Source organism: Loxodonta africana, chromosome 11 (assembly GCF_030014295.1).
Source record: "Loxodonta africana isolate mLoxAfr1 chromosome 11, mLoxAfr1.hap2, whole genome shotgun sequence".
Classification (NCBI taxonomy): Eukaryota; Metazoa; Chordata; class Mammalia; order Proboscidea; family Elephantidae; genus Loxodonta; species Loxodonta africana.
In genome coordinates this window covers 86194279-86213748 of record NC_087352.1, presented here as the reverse complement: position 1 = coordinate 86213748, position 19470 = coordinate 86194279, and the positions used below count along the sequence as shown (strand labels likewise).

The following is a 19470-nucleotide window of genomic DNA, read 5'->3' as shown; positions in this document are numbered from 1 at the left end:
GCTGGAAGCACTCACTTGTCTATACCAAGAAATTTGGAAGACAGCTTCCTGGCCAACCGACTGGCAGAGGTCCATATTTATGCCTATTCCCAAGTAAGGTGATCCAACTGAATGTGGAAATTACAGAACAATATCATTAATATCACACGCAAGCAAAATTTTGCTGAAGATCATTCAAAAACAGCTGCAGCAGTATATCGACAGGCAACTGCCAAAAATTCAGGCTGGTTTCAGAAGAGGATATGGAACCAGAGATATCATTGCTGATGTCAGATGGATCCTGGCTGGAAGCAGAGAATACCAGAAGGATGTTTACCTGTGTTTTATTGACTACGCAAAGGCATTCGACTGTGTGGATCAGAACAAATTATGAATAACACTGCCAAGAATGGGAATTCCAGAACACTTAATTGTGATCATGAGGAAACTGTACATAGATCAAGAGGCAGTTGTTCGGACAGAACAAAGGGATACTGAGTGGTTTAAAGTTCGCAAAGGTGTGCATCAGGGTTGTATCCTTTCACCATACCTATTCAATCGGTATGCTGAGAAGCTGGACTATATGAAGGAGAATAGGGCATCAAGATCGGAGAAAGACTCTATTAACAACCTGTGTTATGCAGATGACACAATCTTGCTTGCTCAAAGTGAAGAGAACTTGAAGCATTTATTGATGAAGATCAAAGACCACAGCCTTCAGTATGGATTGTACCTCAACATAAAGAAAACAAAAATCCTCACGACTGGACCAATAAGCCACATCATGATAAATGGAGAAAAGACTTAAGTTGTCAAGGATTTCATTTTACTTGGATCCTCAATGAACACCCATGAAAGCAGCAGTTAAGAAATCAAAAGATGCACTCCATTGGACAAATCTGCTGCAAAGGACCTCTTCAAAGTGTTGAAAAGCAAAGATGTCACCTTGAAGACTAACGTGTGCCTGACCCCAGCCATGGTATTTTCAATCGCATCATATGCATGTGAAAGCTGGACAACGAATAAGGATGACTGAAGAAGAATTGACACCTTTGAACTGTAGTGTTGGGGAAGAATATTGAGTATACCATGGACTGCCAAAAGAACGAACAAATAAGTCTTGGAAGGACAATCAGAATGCTCCTTAAAAGCAAGGATGGCGAGACTGTGGCTTACATATTTTGGACATGTTGTCAGGAGGGATCAGTCCCTGGAGAAGGACATCATGCTTGTCAGAGTACAGGGTCAGCGAAAAGAGGAAGGCCCCCAACGAGGTAGACTGACACAGTGGCTGCATCAATGAGCTCAAGCATAACAATGATTGTAAGGATGGCGCAGGACCAGGCAGTGTCTCATTCTGTGATACATAGGCTTGCTATAAGTCGGAACCGACTTGATGGTACCTAACAACAACAACAACAAAAGAAGACACACTAAACAAGGTTCATTCGTATCAATGACATTTTGCACATAAGAAAATAGTAGTAACGGGTCCTATAGTGTTAATTTTCATTTGCCAGCCCCTGCTTACTTAAAACTTTCTAGGATCTTCTTCCCCTACACTTTAAGGAGACGTTTATAAATGCATTTTGTTTTGCCTTTACTCTTAAAAGACAGCTAGAGTGACCGTTATCTCCTATAGAACCATCAAGATACTATTCCACTGCCTTCTGGCTTCTATCATTGCTGGTAAGAAAAATCACCAATAGTTATTCTTTATGATTTGTCCCTTCTCTGTATTTGCTTTTAAGATATCTGTCTTTGGGGTTCATAGTTAGTTTTTCTAGGTGGGGCAGTGGTGGTTCAGTGGTAGAATCCCATGTGGCAGACCCAGGTTTGATTCTCAGCCAGTGCACCTCGTGTGCACCTACCCATTTGTCAGTGGAGGCGTACGTGTTGCTATGATACTGAAAAAGTTCCACTGGAGCTTCTAGACTAAGACGGAGTAGGAAGAAAGGCCTGGTGATCTACATCTGAAAATCAGCCAATGAAAACCCTGCAGATTACGACAGTCCTGTTCTGTCATGCATGGGGTTGCCGTGGGTCAGCGGCTGACTCGACAGCAGCTACCACCACCAAAGTTATATTTAGGTGTGTTAATTCTTTTTAATTTATCCTGCTTAAGGACTCATTTTGTTTCTTAAATCTGAGGATTCATCTCTCATTCATTCTGGAAAATTCCCAGCCATTATGCCTTTGCTTACTGTCCCTTCTCAACTCTCTACTTTTTCTATTTCTGAAGATTCTCATTTAATTCCACATGCCACTTCTTTCTGTAATGGTTCCAGGTCTTTATATCTCTGTGCTGCTTTCTGGGAAATGCCCTCACACCTATATTCCAATTCACCACCTGGTTTTCAGTTTTATTAAATGATTCAAGCACACAGAGAAGTATGGAGACTGATAAAATTCTTAGGTACTCATCACTAATCTGTATCAATCTTACCATTTTACATTTGCTTCAACATTAAAAAAATAATGCACTATAGATACATTTGAAGCCCCCTACCTAGCCCCACCTGCGCCCATCCCCCTTCCCTGAGGTGACTACATCCTGAATTTGATGCTGTCATTCCCATGTAGGTTTGTATGCTATCATGACATACATCCATAAATACATAGTTCTATTTTGTTTTAAAAATTCACATAAACTATATACTATACGGAGCCCTGGTAGCACAGTGGTTAAGAGCTTGGCTGCTAACCAAAAGATCGGCAGTTCAAATCCACCAGCCGCTCCTCGGAAACCCTGTGGGGGCAGTTCTACTCTCTCCTATAAGGTTGCTGTGGGTTGGAATTGACTCGATGGCAATGGGTTTGCTTTTTTTTTTTTTGGTATACTATACATGTTCTGCAACTTATATTTCAGTCAACATTTTTTAAGATTCATCCATTTTGACAGATATAACCCTAATTCATATATTTTAAACATTTTATGTATTTTTTTATATGACCATGACTATAAAACAACAAAACCAATCTTCTGTTAATAAGCATTTACTGTCTCTAATTTTTCATGATGACATTGATGGTACAAAGAACATTCTTACCCGGGTCCCTCTGTTTATATGCATAAGAGTTTCTCTAGGGCAGGCATCTATAAGTGAAATGCCTTGGGGGAGGTTATATGTATTGTCAGCTTTACCAGGCATTCCAAAATTGTTCTTCAGAAAGGTTTACAACCCCTTGTACCAATTTACACTGATAATGTTGTGATGAGTTGGAATCAACTCGATGGCAAGTTTCTCTTGTCTAGAAATCCTTCCTTACCTTAAAGTCACAAGGATATTTCTAAAAATTTTAAAGTCTGCTTTTCACATTAGGCTTTATAACCAATTTATTTTTAGTATGACATGATATGCAAAAATAAAAATCAGATGAATACGCACAGTCAATTGCCTCAGCCCATTTACTGAGTGGCCCACCTTTTGCCTCTGTGATGTGGCACTACACACCTGCCATTTCTCAGCTTCCTATACATCACTGTGCTGTCTCTAGACAGACTGCGCTCTCTCCATTCTGGCAGGATGTCTTTATATTTTTCGGTAGGTTTTTCCTAGATACCTTATTTTTGTTGTCTTGGGATCTTTTTTCTATACATTTTTTTTTCTGTCACATTTTTAATTGGTCATTACAATTAAATTTCTATATTGTGCTTACAGTCAATAACTTTGCTAAAATTCTTATTCTATTCTTTTGCAGATTTTTCTTAGACATATTCTTTGTTTAGCTGTGTCTAATATGCTGTTTAATCTATTAGTCCATTTCAATGACCGCTGCTCATTAATGGATCCAGTTGGTTCTATTTCTAATATGCTCATTCTTTTTCCATAGTGTTCTTTCATTTCGATCATTTTCAACAAACATTATATGGTCTCTCTTTCAGACTATCTAGGATTTCTAGTTACTGAGGTGCCATGTCTCCTATTTGTTATATCTGCTTACTTTTCCTGATGGTGATCTGTTTCTTCATAGTCCAAACCTCTTCTCCCAAAAACGTAGAACAAGATTCTAACTCACACACACACACAAAAGCTCAGGCTTATTGGTCTGACAGAGACTGGAGAAAAGCTGAGAGTATGGCATCCGAACACCCTTTATAGCTCAATACTGAAGCTACTCCTGAGGTTCACCCTGCAGCCAAAGATTAAGCAGGCCCATAAAACAAAATGAGACTAAAGGGGCACAGCAGCCCAGAGGCAAGGACGAGAGGCAGGAGGGAACAGGAAAGCTGGTAATGGGAAACCCAAGGTCGAGAAGGGGAGAGTGTTGACATGTCCTGGAGCTGGCAGCCAATGTCACAAAACAATATGTGTATTGTTTAATAAGAAGCTAGTTTGCTCTGTAAACCTTCATCTAAAGTAGAATAAAAAAATCTCTCCTCCTCCTTCACCAAACAGGTCTACCCTCCCACCCTGTTTCATCAGTCCTGCTGTAATTCACGCAGTTACAAAACTCATGGCCACTACAGACATAGTTCCAATGATTATTAAACACGGTACACAGAAGTAAATTTGCACGTGCTGAAATTTTCCAGGTGGGGAGCTTACAGTTAGGAAGGGGGTTAAAGCAAATACTTTATGGAGATTGTCTTACAGGTATAGTCCAAGTCCTAGGATACAAGCAAAGCAACAACTCTCATTTCATGGCCAATGGAATTGAAAATTGTCACTTTCCACACTCTGACAGGACTACAGAAAGGAACAACTTGATCCCTCTCCTGAGGCGAACTGTGAAAAAAGGATAATTACAAGTTTACTCACCATTGGCAAAGCTGTCTCCGATATAGTACTGTAACTCTTCTACGTTTGTTTTTGTCTCATTTGTAACAGGATCAACGTAATCGTTAGTTGCTGTGACATTCAGAAACTGACTCTGTTGAGGGCTACAGGTCAGCTCACAAAACAGGTTCATTAGGTTATAAAAACAGGATGGACATCTAAAGAAAAAGTAAATCATATTTCATATAATCTCACAGATAACAGACACAGGAGAAAGTTGATTTTAAATTGACAAAGAATAAAATTTATTGTGAAGAGACAAATGAATTTCCATAAGAATATATTAAACTCACTAATTCTAAACCTACGACTTCATGTTAGGGACCTCTTTACAAACTGCTGTAACTGTATTTTGTTCAAATTTCAAAAGGAAGGAATTACAAAATTACTACTCAGAAAACCAGTTGCCCTCTACTTTTTGACCATCTGAACTAAGTTCTAAAGCAAACGGTACTTTTTAAAATTGTACAAAAAAAAATTTTTAACCATATAAAAATAATGTAACCACAGTATGGAAAATCACTCCTGGGGTAAACAGTTTTCTATCTTTTTCTATGAAACAAGTTTCTTTCCACGTTACTGCATATAATCTAAAGAGCTCTGGTGGAGCAAGGTTAAGTGCTCAGCTGCCAACTGAAAGGTTGGCAGTTCAAACCCATCCAGCAGCTTTGTGGGAGAAGGGCCTGATGATCTGGTCCCATAAAGACTAAAAAAAAAAAAAAAAACTACAGCCTAAAAAATCCTATGGGGCAGTTCTACTCTGTCACATGGGGTTGCTATGAGTCGGAACCGACCTAATGGCACCCAACAGCAATAACATAAAATCTCCATAATCATAAATTTTGATGGCTGTGTAATATTTCACACAGTAGGTTGTTTCTCATTATTAGCTCTTATAAATAAAGCTGTGGTGCCTCTGATAATAACATGGGGAAAACGTGGTTATCTTTTATGTTTGTGCCCATCACACCTCAGCGAGGGTGGGTGCTCGATAAATGTGCTTCGACTGAAGGGTGGCTCCAATCTGGCTCCCTCTGTGTTCACCTGCCTTCCACAAGGTATACTGGTCTGATTAGATTTTCATTTTTTGATCTATTTATTATATAGTGTGTTGTCTCAAAATAACAATTTAGTCATGGTTTTCCACTCTGTATTATCAATTTAAACTTCTGGAAAGAACCAGGTCTCCTCAGTGGAAGGCGACTTGTGCTCTGTCAGCTGCTTTATTAGCTGCAGAGATAAGCACTTCCCCCTCTTATGTGCTTCACAAACACTTAAGTCTGACAACTTTAGAAAGACGTCACAACCTGCTGTTCTAAAAGAGCACTTGAGCTTGTTCTTTTGCACATTTGAGAGCTGCTGTGTGGGCCTAGAGAAGACTGTTGATTATGCAACCCTTTGCGCTGCTGTGGTCACAGCGAAGCGACTGGGCAGGAAACTAGCTTGGATAAAACCAGCCAACTATGCCAGAAGGCACTTGTTAACAGTTACCAAAGCACAGTTCTAAGGAAGACCAGGATGCTAGCACACAGTTTTACCACAAGAAGAGAGAATAATGCACAAGCCAGAGAAGGAGAGGAGGGAGGAGATGTATGTGACTGCACAATGAGGGTCCCAGGCCAGAGACTCAGTGGGAACCCCAGGACCCTCCTCCCATAGCACACAGAGCCTCAAGTCTGAAGGAGCCTGGGCCAAAGTGCAGATACCCTTTGGAGTGAAGGCATCTTAGAGGAGAACCAAGTATCAACTCTGAACATAATGAGAAAGAGGACCAAGTCTAACAGTTACTACTTTATCTTATCTTTATTTCTGACAAGTTATAAGATTGCTTTCTTAAAATAATACAAAAAAACTGAATTTTTCAAATGAAATTAGAATGTTACTAGTTACTAAGTACCAAAAAAAAAAACACTTCATTTGTTCCGTTTGCTACAGTGGTCAACCCACCTGGACAGAAACTGTAGAGGCAGCTGCAAGTTGTCTTTCAGCGTCCGAAGCTGCTGAACGTCGCAACAAAGACTGACGTTGTCAAAGAAGAATCCCGGACAGAGCTCCTTTAGGGCAAGCGAGAGCAGACATCAGAGCAGCAGAGACAGAATAAGGACAAATATTCCTCAGTGACATAAGACAATCTCCCTTGTGTAATCTTTTTCAGGTGCACAAAGCTGAGGATACATATTTGCAAAGTTCTTGGAGAATTCTTTTAAAAGGCAATCAATTTACTATTTACAACCTAGGGATTCCCAAGTAGAGGTAGCAGAGACACAACTAATTTTTTTCTTTTGTGCAAGCTTGCTCTCCTCCCTTGACAATCATTTTACCTCTTCTTAGGTTTTAAAAATATTTTTATTGTGGGCAAATATACACAACATAAAAAAAAAAAAAAAACCCTGCCCTACAGGGTTTCCTAGGCTGTACATCTTTACAGATGCAGACTGCCACATCTTTTTCCCATGCACCCGCTGGTGGGTTCAAACCACCAACCTTTCGGTTACCAGCTGAGCGTTTAGCCACTGCACCACCAGGGCTCCTGTTTATGCACAACATCAAAAAAAAAACCCAATCCCATTGCTGTCAAGTCGATTCCAACTCATGGTAATCCTATAAGACAGAGTAGAACTGCCCCAGAGGGTTTCCAAGGAGCAGCTGGTGGATTCAAAATCCCAACCTTTTGGTTAGCAGCCAAGCTCTTAACCACTGCGCCACCAGGGCTCCATAATACATGCCAACTCAACTTCTACATGTATGATTCAGTGACATTGATTACATTCTTCAAGTTGTGCAACCATTCTTGCGATCCCTTTCCAAACTATTCCGCCACCGTTAACAGAAACTCAGTGCCCTCGAAGCAATGACTCCTCCTTCCTCCTCCCCTTCCACCCTGGTAACCATTAATAATTTTTAGTTTCTAAATACTTGCTTATTTGATATAAATGAAATCATCTAGTATTTGTCCTTTTGCAACTGACTAATTTTGCTCAGGATAATGTTTTCAAGATTCATCCATGTTGCGGCACGCATCAGGACTTCATTTCTCTTTATGGCTGAGTAATATTCCATTGTATGTATATACCATGTTCTGTTTATCCATTCATCTGTCGAGGAACATTTCGGTTGTTTACACCTTTTGGTTATTGTGAAAAGTGCTGGTGTACATGTGTTAGTTGGTGTTGCTACTTTCAAGTCTTTCAGGTATATACCTAAGAGTGGAATAGTTAGGTCTTCTCGGGTTTTTTGTGTGTTTACGTTTAACCCGAATGCTATCTGCTATTTCCATTAGTCACTGTGGGCAGAGACAAATGCCTTTAATAATTCTGATAAAAGCAGCAAGTGAGTCCAGAAAATCTACTATGTCAACTTGACCTCACATTATATATTAAAAAAAAAAGAATTTTTTTTTTCCACATTATATAGGTTCCTAAAATCAGTCTCTTCAAATTGATATTTCCAGTTCTTTTCTAATACCCCTGAGTACCAGGAATGATAAAAAGACAACCCTGGTAGTAGCCAAAATTCATAGGCTCTTCATGGAAAGCCCAGGAATCACCAAAATGGAGAGAGGACAAGGAAGTCATAGCTACTCAGCAGCAGAGTCCATTCAAGTCCTGAAATCTAGGAACTACAAAAGGCTACCTTCTAATATATTTTGTAAAACTCATCAAGAACATTTGAGGAACCAAGGTCAGTCTCTAAAGAGTAAACTGCTGTTGTGAAATCTTAAGAGATATAAAGTCAGTTCATGAAAAATTCAGCCCTGGAGTTATGTTATTATCTTCTCTGCCATTATGTGCTACAGAGAAGGTCCTGGGGTAAGATTTAAGCCCCTCATCCTGTAATATTATTGAAGGTATATTTATAGAGGACCGCTTGGTCAGTTTCGTATGTTCTCAATGCCCCAGATAATGAACTTACCTGCACCAAGTCATACCCATCCTTTGGCAATGGTTTTGGTGGCCCAGAATATTTGCAATTGTACCTCTTATCTCCAGCAGCAATCCCGCACTCTCCATACCAAACACAGGACTGGGAAAACACCTACAGAAAGTCAACACAAAACTGTCACCAGGGCCTCAAGGTTAAAAAACCTTTTCAACAACGCAAAGAACCCACACAAGCAGAATTATAAAACCTTCTAATGTCACTGTGAGGGCTAAGGTGGGCCTGACCCAAGCCATGATATTTTCAATTGCCTCATATGCATGCGAAACAATGGATAAGGAAAACCAAAGAAGAATTGATGCCTTTGAATTATGGTGTTGGCAGAGAATATTGAATATAATCCAGACTGCCAGAAGAACAAACAAATCTGTCTTGGAAGAAGTACAGTCAGAATGTTCCTTATAAGTGAGGATGGTGAGACTTTGTCTCACAGACTTTGGACATGTCATCAGGAGGGACCAGTCCTTAGAGAAGGACTTCATGTTTCGTAGAGGCTCAGGGAAAAAGAGGAAGACCCTTAAGGAGATGGACTGACACAGTAGCTGCTACAATAGGCTCAAACATAGCAACAATCATGAGGATGGCACAGGATTGGGCAGTGTTTTGTTCTGTTGTACATAAGGTCGCTATGAGTCAGAACTGACTGGATGGTACCTAAGAAAACAATTTTACCTTCAAAATGAAATGACAACAAGAGGCGCTTGTTAAACATTTTGAAAAATATTAATTAGAATGAAACAAATGCACAAAGTGGGCCTGTCAGATAAGTTGGTGAAGAGGTAGGTAATGGAAGTCACTTATTCACATGATTTCAACCTTCTGCTACTTTATTAGCCAGTATGAAGAATTTATAGTTCCACGTAAGATCAATAAGAATTACAAAGTAGAGGAAAGCAAGATGATATTTGAGTTTGCGATTAATAAGGCGCCAGTTTGCACACCTGCACAACAAACTATATAAGCTGTAAATAATGAAAAAACATTTCCATACATATTTAAGTTAACTAATATCACTACAACATCAGTAACATGAAGAACAAAATAACAAACATCAATAAACCCTGAGTAAGAACGGAGGAGCGAGAATGAACACCTTACCCTTGAGACTGAAGTAGAGAACAAAGAAAGTACCAACTTTAAGGAAAATCACCAAAGGAATCTTAAATGCTAAAAATCTCTTATGCAAAGATTTCTCTAGGGCCACTCATATTCCCCATGTGAGAGTCACAAGGCTGTCAGAAAATTCAGAAGGGGGAGGGAGGGTTTAGTGTGAATCAGCATCTGGCTCCAAAGGGCGTTCCCAAAGTACTACCAAGCTTTTGCATCACAATGCCACACAGCACCAGGAGCCAGGAGAGCCTTGGTTTACAATGTCTGCCCAGCAGGGAAACCCAGGATACTGAGAAGAAAATCTTGGCTTCTACAAGCCTAGTGGCAAAGCCACTTTTAAAAATCCGAACAGAAGCAACAGCGTGAATACTGATTCCAGGCAGTGATAGTAGCACACGACCTTAATATATGTGCAAAGAGCTAATTCAGTCTGTGATGGTCCTCAGGATCAAGATACCTGACTCATAGCAACCCTACAGAACAGAGCAAAGGACTGCCCCATAGGGTTTCCAAGGCTATAATCTTTACAGAATCAGATTGCCACATCTTTCTTCCTCAGAGCAGTTGGTGGGTTGGAACCACCGACCTTTCTGTTAGCAGCCAAGCACTTAACCACTGTGCCTAAGGGCTCCTTAGGGTCAAGATACAAATCCTGAAACAATCCCTGAAGCTCTAAAACTGTGAGAGAAAAAAACACCCAGGAGGTTAGGGTGGGTATGTGTGCAGGAACCTAATATGACGGAGGGCCCCAGGCTGTGGAAAATTCCACTGCCCTAAGCAGCTTGCTTGGCACACCCCGCAGCTTTACATTAAAATCCTGGTTCCTTTGCTTGGCACACCCCATAGTTTACATTAAAATCCTGGTTCCCCTCTCCTTAACTGCTGCCCAAAACTAGAGGAAACTGGTGTAGGAGCCATGCTGACATTCAGGATAACCTTTTAGTTCATTAAGTACCTCATACACAGTAACTTACTCACCTCTGGGTGTTTAACTGCCATTTTCTGAACACGCGATGCATGAAGTTGTATGTAAAACCCACTGTGCCTGCACACTATGATTAAGAATGTTGCTAATGTAACTTATATGAACTTCATACTTGTAAATCCCTTAAAAGTAATCTTCCCTCTCACCCTTGCTAAACAGTCTTGGCAGCAGCAGCCCCAACTGTTCCTTTCCTTGCTCATTTAAATAAAGGTGCCTTTCTACTCTTCCGTCTTGGTCTATTGTTTACTGGCTGAGACCAGTTGTGCCATGCAGAACCTTGCAGTTTCCATCTGGTAACACTAGGGAGTCTTTTAATTGTCTCTGAATTCATTTTTCAGATTATTTTAAAATATAAATTATGACTTTTGGCTCCTTAAAAGTCATATGTTTAGGCCACAAGGGAGAGAAATTTTATAAATGAGGAAGTAAAAAGAATTGAACGAAAGCCACAATACCAAACCTTTGGGAAGAAGTTGCAAGTTTTACCACTATTCTTTGATAAAGAGATTCATGATTGTTGTTTCCATAAATCCAGAGATTCTTAAACCTCTGTTTACTCTTATGATGCAGGGAAAGTATTGCAACTCTGCGCTTCCAACTAAATGGTCTGAAGTGTGAAAAGGCAAAGGCCAAGTAGAGAGATGGAGGAAACTGCAGATGCTCACACGTAATTTAAATATAACAGACCCCTCCCCCAAGATCTCTCAGACTTCTCTACAGACCAAGAGGGCAAGGTCTTGAGTTTTAGGGGCACCTGGCATCTTCAAAATGACTAAAACCCAGTCAACACACCACAGTGGCATGACAAACAGGACGGGTGTCTGGAGTCTCAATTCCCCTTCCTTAGCACCTCACCCCATATGGACAAGATGACCCAACGCTGTTTACTTCCTTTTCACAAAGCTCATCCTTTTATAATTTACATCATTTATTTCAAAGCCAAGTTTTGCTTCCACGTTTACTGGGTTGTGGTGGAAGGAAAGTGCACACAGAGTAAGGTCGGGAGTCCTGGGTTCTGGGCCTCAGCGCTCAGGAGACTCCATAAAGGTACTTGTTGAAGCAGATCACACCTGAAGCAGATCATACCTGGTGCATATTCCTTAGCCTGGATAAGGGGAAGTTTTCCTACCTGTGAAAGGAAGCTGCTAATCTCTATCTCACAGGTTGGGCGTGAAGATCAAATGAGGGACTATAGGTTGAAGTGCTTAGTAAACTAGAAAGCACTATACAATTGAATGCAAAGAATTATTGTTAATGTCTTCCAACTGTGTGGGACCTTAGCCGAATCCTAAGTTCTTAAAAAAAAATAAATAAAAGACCTGAGGTTCCCTTCGGGCCAGGAAATTTGGGCTTGACTCACTGCTATTACGTTTGCTTCCCAAAAAGTGATTCTGCCTAAAGCAGCAGCCCAAAGTCAGTGCGGCCCCAGGTACCACCCCTTTAAACTGGTACAGCCCAGTCTGTATACTGACGTATCCTCAGAATTTGAGAATGTCCCATCCACCCTGATCCTACACAGGTGTCCCTCTTTCTGCACAAACTCGTTCCCCAGTAGAAACGATGACTACCGTTTACATTATTTAAGTACATCTCTCGGTGTCCAGTGATGGCGCACTTCCTCCTTTGGGAGGAGAGGCTTGGTATCTGATAGTCCTCTCACCCAGGCCCACACTCTGCCATCCCACTACAACTGCAGTGCAGACTGGGTCCCCTCACTTCTGCTGCTGCTGTCCTGGTTGGGCAAAGCTAATGGCAGAACCTGGAGACACGGCCAGCTCCAGCTCCAAGAAGGGGACCCGGGCACGAGAGGCCACTAGTGGGTTCTACTGCCCTATGGCCTCTCCCTGGAGCAAGGAGAGAGGCTGACGTGGCCAGTCAGGGCAACTCAAGACGGGGGTGGAAGAAGGGGCTCAGAGAGTCAGGTCCAGAGACTCAGCTGCCTGTGGGTCCTCTGGAGTCAGGTAGGCAGACCTAACAAATATGGCAGGACATTTGGGGAGGAGGCTGGGATGGTCTGACTTCTCTATCGGATTTGATTTCTGGAACTCTGTATTACAGCTAACCTGACGTGCACCGATCCACATAACAAAGGATAATTTGTGTGTGCACCAGGCTGGCCTGCGTGAGGGTGTTTAAGTTAAACATTTTTAGAATTAGATCAACTCAGCTAGTCCAGTCTTTCATTTTAATCTGTAAAATGTTTATTTAAACTAAACTCTCTAATTTGTTGTTGTTGTTTTTTAAGAGATTTGCCCAAGGCCATACCGCTAGTTAGGACTAGTCTTTTATAAACTAACCAACAAATTTGAAAAATAACTCAAAAGCCACAAGACAAAACCAAAACCATGAGAATGGATACCAGAAATATTCTGTCTAGATTTTTCTTATGAAATGTCACACCCATTGGTCAGGCCAATCCCTGGGTCAGGCGAACAGGCTAATTCCATCCCTGATTTATTACTGGCTACTGGAGAAGCCACACTGGAGCCAGGAACATGACTTAAATGAGATGTCTTATTGGCTAAGTGCAACACCTACCAGTTGAACACCCATTCAACTTAGCTTGCTAAACATGAATAACCTAGTAGCAATATTTTGAATTTGAATAAATTAGACCACAGACATGGTTCAAGCCCCACGCCTGCCATGTGCATATCTTCATTTGCGTCTTTTTTGTTATAACAAAACTGTGATCATAAGTATAGGGCTTTTCTGAGTCCTGTGAATCATTCTAGCACATTATTGAACCCAAGGGCTTGGCGGGAGCCAAAAGGTCAGAAATCAGAGGGCCTGGGGACCTCAGAGCTTATGCTGGCATCCTAAGCGGGTAGAGAGAGAACTCTGAATTCGTACCCAGCAGGTCAGTAGTAAGGGTGTCATGGGGACCCCAAGCTTGCAGCTGGTGTCTGAGGTCTTGGGCTGACTTGGCCGTCTAGAGGACTGTGCCCTTGTAATTTGTGAGATCTGCTCTGCTTTAGTGGTTAGGATCAGAAGCACGGCATGTGCAGTTGAACTGGACCTGACTTGAACAGATTGGAATTGGAATTGAATTCCTTCAATTGCATTGATATCAGAGAAGTAAAATAGATTGTATTGATTTGACTGACACAAAAGCAAGTGAAACTGAGAGAAACAGTCCAGGCAAAGGAAGCCTGGTGGACCACAGCTGGTCACTGTCATCACGCAGAAACCAACTGCAAACTCTGATCTCCATTAGCTTCTTAAATCCCTCCTTCACTTCACCTTCCCCAAAACACATTTTGAGGCCCCATGATTTGGTGATTAAGAGTCAAAAGTCAAGAGTCCTGACCTTACTTGGAGATGGTTAAAATATATCTAGTTCATGACCTCCAGGAGCTTGCAATCTAGTAATTCAATTCAAACAATATATATCTTTCCACCCTACCTTGAGAAGTAGGCACTGTTAGCCGCATTTTACAGAGGAGAAAACTGAAGCTCCAGAGGATAAATCGCTTGCCCAAGAGCACCCCTGGTAAAAGGTAGAGTCAAGACTGACACCCAGGTCTTGAAACTCAAAGCCTTGTGCCAGGCAGATTTAGCCCTTCAGAGGGAAGGCAACCTGGTTGGGGGAAGAGGACAACAACTGTATGGATGATGCAGCATTTGAACCATGCCTTGGGAAATGAGCAGAGTTCTGATAGCAAGTCATTTAGCTTGGTGGCAGGGCAAAATGGCACGCCTGAGATCAGATTGTTGTTGTCAGCTGCTGTCAGGTTGGCACCCGACTCATGGTGGTCCCATGCACAACGAACAAAATGCTGCCTGGTGCTACACCATCCCCATGGTTGGTTGCAGATCAGACCATTGTGATCCATAGGGTTTTCCTTGGTTGATGTTTGAAGTAGATTGCCAGGACCTTCTTTCTAGTCCATCTAAGTCTGGAAGGTCTGCTTAAACCCATTCAGCATGATAGCGACATGCAAGCCTCAGCTGACAGATGAGTGGTGGTTATACATCAGGTGCACTGGCTAGACATCGAACCCAGGTCTCCCTCAGGAAAGGTGAGAATTCTACCAATGCCCATGCTTCAGCAGTAGGTATGTGCCCCTCTTAAAAAGTCATGAAGAGCATCCCTTTTCGGGGAGTAGAGTGTGGGGATGGATTACTCTGGAAACAGAGATCATATTGTCTTCAAACCAGAGAGGTTCTTTGTTCTGGGTAATAAGACAAACACTGAAGGAATACAAAGACCTATTCAGCAAGTCCTTTTCTCTCTGCCCACCCGCCAAAATAAAAACTCTCATTTTCCTTTGATTACTTTACTTATGTTAGTAAAATATCTGATCAAAGCATCAATCAAGGGTGGAGGAGAGTAGAAAGGATTATCCACATTCACTCCAATTTTAGATGGTTGTTCAACTCTCCCCGGTCAAAAAATTAACCCATTCTCGACCTCAGGAAAAGCCATTTCAATGCCTTAATTCCTACCTAGGTCTCACTATGTTCCAAGTCCCTCAAGAAAAACTTATAAAAACTGCAGTCAGGAGAGATATATACTATTTCTCAAAACTGTACACATTACTACTGGGCTGACTCAGGGAACATGTAGCTCAATTGGCATAACATAGTTTATAAAGAAAACATTCTACATTTTACTTCGGTGAGTAGTGTCTGGAGTCTTAAAAGCTTGTTAGCAGCCATCTAAGATACACCACTGGTTTAACCTCCTCAGGAGCAAGGGAGGATGAAGAAAACCAAAGACACAAGGGAAAGATTAGTTCAAAGGACTAATGGACCACAACTATCACAGCCTCCACCAGACTAAGTCTGACACAACTAGATGGTGCCCAGCTACTACCACCAACTGCTCTGACAGGGATCACAATAGAGGGTCTCAGACAGGGCTGGAGAAAAATGTAGAACAAAATTCTAACACACACACACACACACACAAAAGACCAGACTTACTGGTCTGACAGACTGAAGAAACCCTGACAGTATGGTTCCTGGACACCCTTAAAGCTCAGTACTGGAGTCACTCCTGAGGTTCACCCTTTAGTCAAGGATTAGACAGGCCCATAAAGCAAAACGAGGCTAAAGGGGCACACCAGCCCAAGGGCAAGGACGAGACGGCAGGAGGGGGCAGGAAAGCTGATAATGGGGAACCTAAGGTTGAGAAGGGGAGAGTGTTGACAGGTCATGGGGCTGACAACCAATGTCACAAAATGATAGGTGTATTAATTGTTTAATGAGAAGCTATTTTGCTCTGTAAGCCTTTATCTAAAATACAAAAAAAAAAAAAAACTGCATACATTATTTGGATACCACAAGGTGTAAAAACCATGCAGTCTAGTAACTTATTTAATTATTTAATTTTCTGTAAAAATAAAAAATTAAGAAAGGTAAAAATCCCCCTAAAAGGAACTGCAAACCTTGTGAAGGGCAGTTAGGCTGCAGTCCTGTGATAGAACTGTAACAGTACCCAGACCAAAGCCAGGAGCTGCTATCACAATCTGTTCTGCTTCAAGGTTCCAATCCACCTGCAGGTATACTGAAAGCCTCTGCAATAAGGAGAACATTACTTTTTAAAATAACTACAAGTGTTTCTTGTTAAAGGCTTCCAGGCATTTTGCAAAAGTCATGACTAACCTCTGATGACCTATCCCAAATGTCCTAGGAGAGAAACTCATCTGCCACCAGCCTTAGATACTCGTTGTTGCTGTTAGGTGCTGTCGAGTCACTTCCGACTCATAGTGACCCTACGTACAACAGAATGATGGAATTCACCGGCGTTCCTGGGAAACCCTATGGGCAGTTCTAGAGACTCTATAGGGTTGCTATCAGTCAGAATCGACTCCACGGCAACAGGTTTGGTTTGGTTTGGTTCCATCCTCAGGATTGTTGCCGTACTTGAGCCCAACTAAAAAAACTGGCCAGTGAAAAACTTTGATAAAAAGATTTAAAAGGATTTCAGATAAATTAAAGCTATTTAATAATATGAAGCCTATTAGGCCTTTATCTAAAACTCTAGGGAAACTGAATAGCTCTACTTTAGGGCACATAATTCCTTTTATTTCTTGGGTTTTTATCCAAGAGGTATGGTGATGAGGTCTCTCCATATATCATGTCACTTAATAACCCCAGTAACTCTATTCTCAGAAGAGACTAAGGTTGAGAGAGCAACCTGCTCAAAGCTACAGAGCTAGTGAGTGGCCCACCTGTTGACCTCACCTCAAACCCCTTCCTTCCCAACCAGGTGCCCTTGGGTTCATTGCGCTACCAGAAGTATGCTCTTGTACCACCTCACACTGCTGCCCTCCCCAAGCAACCACACACAGGAAGGAGCCACCTCTTCCCTTGGCTCTTCATCCTTCACTGGGTCAACATCACCTATCACCTCCCAGGAACTACACAGTAGAAGTTTAAAGAGAGGTTTTTCTAGTCCAGGGAACCTCTTAATCTATCTTCCTCTCTGATCCACTGGACCCCTCAACACTGACACTCCTGTTCGAGGGGGTTTGTGGGCACAAGGGCACAGTCCCCGGCTATAACAGGATGTCCCAGAGGTTCACTTTTCCATTTTTTTTAAACTGTACTTTAGATGGAGATTTACAGAGGAAACTAGCTTCTTATTAAATAATATACATATTGTTTTGTGACACTGGTTGTCAAACCCACAATATGTCAACAGTCTCCCCTTCTCAACCTTAGGTTCCCCATTACCAGCTTTCCTGTCCCCTCCTTCTTTCTCATCCTTGCCCCTGGGCTGATGTGTCCATTTAGTCTCGTTTTGTTGTGTGGGCCTATCTAATCTGTGACTTCATTACTGAGCTATAAGGATGTCCAGGGGTCATACTCTTGGGGTTTCTCCAGTCTCTGTCTTTTTTTTTTGTTAGTTAGAATTTTGTTCTACGTTTTTCTCCAGCCCTGTCCGGGAATCTCTATTGTGATCCCTATCAGAACAGTTGGTCATGGTAGCCAGGTACCATCCAGTTGTACTGAACTCAGTCTGGTAGAAGCTGTGGTACTTGTGGTCCATCGGTCGTTTGGACTTATCTTTCCCTTGTGTCTTTGGTTTTCTTCATCCTCCCTTGCTTCAGACAGAGTGAGACTAGTGGAGTATCTTAGATGGCTGCTTACAAGCTTTTAAGACCCAGATGCTACTCACCAAACTAGAATATAGAACATTTTCTTTATAAACTATATTATGCCAGTTGGGCTAGATGTTCCCCAAGACCATGGTTCCCATCACTCTTTCATCCTAATCCAGTGTAATCAGCATTATATCCTCCAAACACTCCCACTCCAGTTTTCAAAGGGAAAACTCTGGACACACAAACAGCAATGAGGCACTCATGCCCAAGGCTCCAAATCCAAGAGAATGCAGGTCCAGGGAGTGGGACGCCTGAGTTCCAGGTCCCATCCTGTCACTAGCTAGTATCCTGACAAGGGAATTCAATTGTCCCCTATGGACCTCAGTTTCCTGAGATACAGAAAAGTTGGGAAGAAGAAACCTGCACTCTTCACAACACCAAGCCGACTTACATAAAGCACTTTAGACTGTTTCGATTCGGTACTTAAAGAATTTTGTTTGTTTTCGTGGTCAGATCTTGTAAAAAAATTTATAAAGAGTTCATGTACATGTGGCAGGAAAAAAAAAGGCAGGGTAAATAAATAGGTCAAACCCTGGTGGTGGCGTGGTTAAGTGCTACGACTGCTAACCAAAAGGTTGGCTGTTGGAATCCACCAGGCGCTCCTTGGAAACTATGGGGCAGATCTACTCTGTCCTGTAGGGTCGCTATGAGTCGGAATCGGCTCGACGGCAGCGGGTTTGGTTTTTTTTTTTTTTTTTTTTTGGTTACCCTTCTCTATCTTCTCTTCTTCTCCCTTCTGGTCCCAAAGCCTAAGCCCAGAATCAGGTGATCACAGCTGAAGCGAGCTCGAAACAGGTCAAATGAGCTGTCCCCAGTTACCCATCCTCTTCCAGACCACAAGGGAATAGAGCTTGGCAGGAGACAGACGAGAGAAGTGGGGGACCTCGGGGACCCCATCAGTCGACCAACTTCCCCAGAGCCGGCCGGGCCCGCGCCGCCTGGGGGTACCGGGCGCCTGAGCCGCGGCAAGGCAGGGGCACGGCCCGGCGCCCCCGACTCTGGGCCCACCACGTCCCCCACAGCCCGCTCGGGTCACCGGCGGCCGCTCACCTGCGCCAGACAGAGCAGCAGCAAGAGGATGCTGAGGGCCGGGCTGCGCGCTCTCATGTTGCCGCCGCACGGAGCTTGGTCACAGATGCTCGGGTCCGTTCGGCTCCACGTCCCGGGTGCCGCCTCACTTCCCTGGGCTGAGTTTGTGGACCTAGCGCCGGCTGAGCGAGGGAGCAAGCGCGGGCAGCTGAGAGCTGCGCGCGCAGGTCAGGAAGGGAGAAGGCGTCGCCGGTCCCTCCTCCTTCTGGGCGGGGCCGCTGCCGAGACTCCAGGGCCGACTCGGGCCGGGGCCGGGGGCGGGGCCGGGGCCGGGGGCGGGACTGTGCGGCACTGCCCAGGCGATTTCTCCGGGTACCGGCGTTGTAGGTCTCCTCCTGGGTGCGGCGTGGGGCTGGGGCTGGGGGTAGCTTCTGGGGTTCCCCAGACCTGGGCAGCTGAACTTTTGGAATCCGACCCGGAGGATATTTCTGCAGTCGTGCCAACAGTACATGATTTTGGTGCTTTAACGGGT

General features: G+C 42.9%; 1 protein-coding gene across 3 annotated transcripts in view; it reads right to left on the bottom strand.

Moving 5' to 3' along the window:
* Nucleotides 1-19189, bottom strand: part of NPC1 (NPC intracellular cholesterol transporter 1) — a 46383-nt gene extending 27194 nt beyond the window's left edge. For 2 of the 3 annotated variants that reach the window (XM_010586812.3, XM_010586813.3), the window contains exons 1-4: nucleotides 18960-19187; nucleotides 8673-8795; nucleotides 6708-6814; nucleotides 4743-4918 (exon numbers count right to left, since the gene is read on the bottom strand). In XM_010586812.3, coding sequence (XP_010585114.1) covers nucleotides 4743-4918; nucleotides 6708-6814; nucleotides 8673-8795; nucleotides 18960-19016 — 463 coding nt within the window. In that variant the 5' untranslated portion in view covers nucleotides 19017-19187. Of the gene's footprint in view, nucleotides 1-4742; nucleotides 4919-6707; nucleotides 6815-8672; nucleotides 8796-18959 lie in introns of all 3 variants that reach the window. The other variant, XM_023543937.2, reaches the window with a different exon arrangement.
* Between the last annotated feature and the right edge of the window lie 281 nt (nucleotides 19190-19470).